At 37.6% G+C, this 6782-nt stretch overlaps 1 protein-coding gene across 1 annotated transcript; it reads right to left on the reverse strand.

The window, feature by feature from the left end:
• Nucleotides 1–5077: 5077 nt before the first annotated feature.
• LOC130915353 (coxsackievirus and adenovirus receptor homolog) lies at nt 5078–6380 on the reverse strand. Its single transcript, XM_057835313.1, has 2 exons — nt 6255–6380; nt 5078–5940 (listed from the first exon to the last, which is right to left on the reverse strand). Exon 2 carries the CDS (start codon nt 5930–5932, stop codon nt 5078–5080), a length of 855 nt encoding a protein of 284 aa, XP_057691296.1. The 5' UTR covers nt 5933–5940; nt 6255–6380.
• Nucleotides 6381–6782: the final 402 nt, after the last annotated feature.

Genomic DNA, 6782 nt, shown 5'->3' on the forward strand with positions numbered 1-6782 from the left:
CTGATATTTGTGGCATCAGAAAAGTTAAGCATTTCAAATTCACTTCTGATTGCACGAATAGCCTATCAGCCCATAGAGAGCACCCATGAATAGACAATAATAGCACTAGTGGATGCTGAATTTCTTACAAACACTGCAAGTCAAGTCATATTTATATTCACAGCCCTCAACAGAACAATGTCTTCGTTGGGGCACGAGATGAACTCTATAAACTATCTGAGAAAGAAAAAACAAATGAGCAGGATGCCCATTGATCAAAGGGAGGTTTCACATCCAGCTTCCACTAGCGCACATTGTTGTTATGTATAGCAAAAACGCTTATACTGCCTGCGGCAAAAATAAAAACTGTCCCTCTGTCCAATGACATTGTCTTTTTTGTTTCATTAATTTTTTTTTTTTTTTCGGTCAAATTGTTCTGCATATTGTCCTCATGAGTTAAGATTTTTTTTTAAATTGAATTTTATTTTTCATCATCAAATGGTCAAAAATGTACCTTGGGTGTATTTTTACAGTTTGGACGTGACTTTTTTTTATTCTGGCAAATTAATGCACTTCAAAGTGCCTGCGACAGCATTAAAAAAATGTTAAACAGCATTATTATGTGAATTAGAATCATATTTTGAGACAATTCGACGATATACAACAATTTGGCAAAGCGCAGATGACAAAAAATTGTCTTTTAATCCGCCGTTTAGCCCCACCTGTCATTATAGCGCTCTAGCATCCCCAGTTGCAGGATGACATTGGCAGGGTCACGATTTCATCTGATTTAGAATTTAGCCCATTGAGGGGGAAGATTCAGAATGAGGAAAATACGACAGAGAGCAGCAAAACGTCCCGATTTTTTCAATCTCTCTACGCCAACATTTTTACAGGATATTCTTTTTACGTAAGGTAGAAAACACAGACAAGACTGAAAAAGCAGTTTCTGCTCTTGCACTCCTCTTTAAAAGAAGCTGCTGTATTTTAAGCCAAAACAACTGTTGTGTTTGATAGAACAATATGTCTATATTCTGCTATAGCAGATTCATGCCACATTAAGCCTCCGAACTATTTTTAATTTGTCCGTTTTACCCTGAAAACCCCCGTTTACAGACATTCCGCAACCGCTTTGTTTTAACCCAGTCAAAAAACTAAGTTAATTTATTATTCAAAATGTCTGTCATTTTTAGCTTAGAATCATTAATTGATGCCTAATATTTTGTTCCAAAAAAAAAAAAAAAAAAAACGACTTTGAGAAATTATTCATTTGCATATTTTAAACTTTTGAACAAATGACGTCACAATGAAAATAATGGCGTCTGTAAAAAAGTCACGGATATCTTACCTCATAACTATCGCTTAATTTTTTTTTGCTACTGTCACATTTTCTCCAATATGTTAGATGATAAATAATCGATCCAAACAGAGAAAACAAACGTTTATAAGGGTAAATATATGAAAAAGAAAATCTCGACCACTCCTTGATGTCTGCGATTTCTGCATTGCGACCCTTGTTATATTGCCATGTTTCACCCATAAAATCCCTAAAAAAAATCCAGCTGTGGGCATTCACAACTGTGTCTTGACACTCAGTGATACATGCTACATGGAGGTTTTTTTTTTTTTTTCAAATGCCTTCGTGTTAAAAAAATTTCTTCCCTTGGAAAATGGAGATTTGCTTTTTCAGTCTTGTCTGTTTTTAGCCGTATACAAAACAGGAGGCTAGACAGCTAGCCGACATGGTAACCCGAACCAAGTGGCTTTTCCAAGTCCTATTCTCGCCTTTTGAAAACGAAAAATCACACAAAACTACCCCGACTCATGTCACACACGGCGGCGGGGTTGATGGTCTTCACCGATCGGCCAGCCCCCAGTGGCAAACACGTTTTGGCTCGTGGTTCTGTTGCGGCCACGGCGGGCTGGCATTGCTCGTCGCCGGGAATGAGCGCCGAAAATAGCCCATTCTCAGTGAACATACCGACTGACGTCGGAGTGGGGGGCTGCTTGTGGCCAAGCCAAGGATAGTGGTCTATTGGCGGTCACACAAAGAGGACCGAGGGGGTGGAAGCATAGGCAGAGTTTGACTTTTGGGGCAGGGGGGGCACAACATGTTGATGACTCCGAAACGCAGTGTCAGCAATAAAATTATACATTATATAAAATAAAATTATTCAATTAAAAAACAATGTGTTTGAATGCAAAAACAAAAAAATCCATGTGAAAGCTATTTTTCTTTGATCTTTTTTTTTTGTTTTTTTTTGGTTTTGATTGAAGCAACTTTTTTGATTGAAGTAATGTTGATTTGTTTTTGGGCCACATTTCAGCTAGGAAATATTTGTTTTTATTATTCAGTCAAAAAATCTGTTGCTTCAAAGAAATATAGATTTTCAAAAAGAAAATCACTTCAATCAAAAAAACATTTTCAATCATAGAAAAAAGTTTTTGAATGCGAAAATATATTTGAGATTGAAAAATGTGCATTTGAACACTTCATTTTTAATTGAAAAAGTTTTCTTTGATTGAAGCCATCCTTTTTGTGTTTGGGCCATATCATGATTAGGACATGTGTGTCTAAACCATTCAATCCCCCAAAAATGTTGCTTCAGTCAAAAAAAAAAAAAAAAAAACTTTCAATCAAAGAAAAAAATAATATGAAAAATAAAATTGCCCTCCCCTAATTTTTTTTGTTTTGAAAATTATATGCAAACCAAATGGCCATCTAAGTTGCTAGTCACATGATCTGTTTGAAAAATAATTTTGACTCATTATAATTTTTTTTTTTTTTCATTTCATTCAGTTGCAGTTGTATTGCTTTACAACTTTTAAATGTATATAGGAACGTCAATTACATGCAATGACACTTTTCGGACACCAGGAAGGGCCTGGCCCCCCTTAAAATCCGCTTATGGGTGGAAGAGACCATGGTTTGTGACAAGCCCACCGGTCATCGGTCGAGTGGCCTTCTCGGTGGACAAGGAGCATTGCCACCCACAAAATGCAAGCCACCTCCTTTTTAAAATGTGTGCCATGATCCCAGTATTTGACATCATACAAAACACGTAGTTTACTCACTTCCTTGTCGGTCCAATGGTCTCACAAACGTTGGACTTGTTTTGGCCATTCTCTGTGGTGAACGGGAACTTTTTGAAACCCAAAAAGGCTCACACGCCTCTCCCTGGTGCAGCAACAAAAGCCTGCAGTCTATTAGGCTGGCGTGATGCTAAGAATAAACGAATTAATTCGCAAAATCAGCTGAATCCGCAGTCCATCTGCATGCTACATTATATAGCAATGGCTGTATTGTGAGAAGGTGACCGGCTGACGTCACATTCGCATTCTTCCTCAATCCAGGAAGTCACTCATTTTCCCGGCGGGGGGTTCAAAAAAATTGAATAAATAAATCGATCGCTTCCACACACATCCGAGCGGTCCATTTCATTCAGGAGCATAAAATACCGCATGAAATATGAAATAAACATGCTTTTTGCTGTCATAGGCACTTTAGGCCTATTCTGTTACAAACAAAACAATGTTAATAAAGTTAAAATTTAATTATTTTTATTATATTATCATTATTTAATGATACGATTATATAAGTTGATCGATATTACTTTTTTCTCTTTAGTATTAAAAAGGAAACAACGTTATGCAGAGGTGTACTGATAATAATAATTTAATAAACATACTATTTACAGTGGTTGCAGAGAGTTGGGGGGGCGAAAACATTTACGTCTTTCTCGGGGAATGCGTAACAGAAAATAATTGAGAAGCACTGGCCTAAGACAAGTTGGAGGAAATTATGAACAGTTTAAGTTAAATGGCAGTACTAGCACACGATCTGTCTGTGGAAGTAAAAGAAAATCCAGTAAAAAATCTCAGAATATCGGAACTTTATTTGGAATTATTTAGAGTCAGTTTATATGGTTGCAGGTCTGTCTGTACGTCTAGAATGCTTTTTATTTTTTGTTGAGTTTGCAGAATATAAGACACATTAAACATGGAAACTTTAAATGATTTGTTTTACTTTTTAATTAACAAATACATTTGATCAGGAATGCGACGACTTTTTATATCCACGGTATAATAATAAAATGCCGGTATCAAACTTTTATATATTTTACAGATAGCCGATCTAATTTTTTTGCTCATGAGTGTCATGTGAGTGAGTGTTGCCTCAGGTTTTCAATAAATTACTTCTGGAACTAATGTTTAAAAATAGCAATATACAACAATTAAAAAAAAAAACTACTGCTTTGCTGTTGTGTGGGAATCTGGCCTCCTAGGGGCAGTGTGACACACACATTAATAAAGTCAAGATTTAATTTTATTGATAGAACTAGTTTTTCACATATTAGGAAGAACATACGGTGCCCCCCGGGTGCCAGGGTAGGAAAACATTTAAAAATCATAGCTAATCTGTACACACAAATTACTAATCTGTGGGTACAGAATAGTAAACTGTGGGTAGTTTAGTAATCTATGGGTACAGATTGCTAAACTGTGGGTAGAGTTTAGTAATCTGTGGGTACAGTTTAGAAATCTGTACCCACAGTTTAGTAATCTGTGGGTAGAGTTTAGTAATCTGTGGGTACAGATTAGCTATGATCTTTTATTTTTTTCTACCCTGGCACCCGGGGGGCTCTGTAGGAATATAAACTTCGAAATAGTGTTGTATCACCTGTCTTTATGGTTTACTACAGCATTTGTTTGTAAATATTCCTTGTTCGAAGGTGAACTCCTCCATAATTTCTACTGCTAGAGTTTTATTTTATTTTTTTAAATGTATTAATTAATGTATTTATTTATTTATTGCACAGTAACTCAAGATCAGTCAAGATCAAGATCAGTTTTCCATTAGGTGTTAAAATGAAGTGTATGTTTTACTTTACAAAATGTGCTTTTTTACCCCCAAGTGTAACCTTTCAGTTTTCTGTCAATTTCAACATTTACAAGTGTATCAAAAAGACAACCGACACACTAGAAATAACATAGAACTTGTTTAATATTCAATTTTTAACATAACATATTAACATAACAAACAATGTCAACAATTGTGATATCACTTATCGAACATTAACAATTTAACAACATTTAATTATTTTTTTATTTCAATGTCCTGGGATTTATCTTTTCGTTTGCGGTAGAGGAATAAGGTAAGGACAACTGTGACAATGAAGAGTGTGGTGATAGTGACAACGATGGCAGCGACTGCAGTGGTTGTCAGTAATCGTGGACTGCTCACATTGGTGTCCTGGGGCAGTGAACAGTCCAGGTGCAGGTCACAGTGTTTGCTTCCCACCATACTTTCCACCGAGCAGCGATAGCTTCCACACTCCCGCTCGGTGATGTTGAAATGCAAGGCGCCTCCTGTGGGGTCCACAATGGCCTGTGTTGGCAAGACCTTATTTCCACTCGTCTTGGACCAGATGTAATGCAAAGGTGGGGTGCCGTGCAGAGAGCTGCATTTGAGCGTCATCCTGTTGTCTTCTTTATCCACACTGCACAAAGGCTGACTTGGTGCCTCCATGACCGTCAGGTCTAACATCTTCTGGTCCTGTTCTGGTAACTTCCTCACCATACAGCGGTACTTCTCCATGTCTGACTGATGTACATCTTTGATGTTGATAGATGCGTCTCCATTTTGGGGATCCGCTGATATGAAGTGGACCCTCCCCTCCATTGGTTTGTACAAATCGGAATACAAGCGGCCGCCTGTAAACCAAATGATGGGCTGCTCGTCTCGGTCTGCAGACACGATACTCCACAAGACCTCCGTGTACTGCTGAGAGTCCACGGTGTGAGTGTACGCACAGGGTAGCTGGATACTTGACCCCCGGGCAACGTAGTAGTGTTTCCTTTGCTTCTGGATTTCCAGAGGGCATGTTGGGCAAATGTTGAAAAACACTCCCAGGAGGACAGAAGGCCAAAGGAGATGCCACATCATCACCATGTATACACCTGCAAGTAAAAAAGGAGAAAACAATGGAAAAACAGAATAACACCGACATCAGTTAGATGTATTTTGCCTCATTACAAGTTGAAATGCTTTCAATCAGTAATGTTTCCACTTCAAATAAACATACAATTGATGACAGCAATTTTTTTTTTATTACAAGTGTAAAAATTATCAGTCAGCAATGCTTAGACTATCAAATGAAAGTAAAAGAAAAACAACAACAAAAAGATAACACTGCACTACTTTGCTCGTGTGGAAACATGATCAATACACAACACCACAATTCTAATGTTTCTCAAAAAAAAAAGTTTCTTACCTGCTTATCTTTAGGAAGGAAGACGCACACCAACGACAGCAACACTTGTCTGCTTCTTTGGCATTTGGTGTACAATTTCATAACGAAAAAACAACTTATATAGGAACGAGATCAAAGCATCAAAGAAGTCAAAAGGAACCTGTCATCGTCACGATGACAAGTTCAAAGGGCTACCTGTGACGTCACGCTCCATATTGACATGCCTCCGACACCATGTTAGACGGTTTACCGCCACTTCCGCTTTATTTCCGCACTTTTGCTCGCGACATCCCTTTTACACGTTCGCTAACGACTAACTCATCTCACCATCAAGATGATTCTGAACAAGTTTCCAAGACCACCGATCCACCTAAAATACCACAAGGCATGGAAACAACGCAAGGAACCTACCAAAGTAGCAGAGACAGAAAGCTATCCTGAGAGGATTACTCAACTAAATGTTATTGTAATAAGCATTCGTTAAAAAAGAAAAGTTGGTTGTAAGTTTGATTTGCAATTACAATAGTACAACTGTTAAAAAAAGGTTTA

This window comes from Corythoichthys intestinalis, chromosome 4, assembly GCF_030265065.1.
Source record: "Corythoichthys intestinalis isolate RoL2023-P3 chromosome 4, ASM3026506v1, whole genome shotgun sequence".
Taxonomy (NCBI): Eukaryota; Metazoa; Chordata; class Actinopteri; order Syngnathiformes; family Syngnathidae; genus Corythoichthys; species Corythoichthys intestinalis.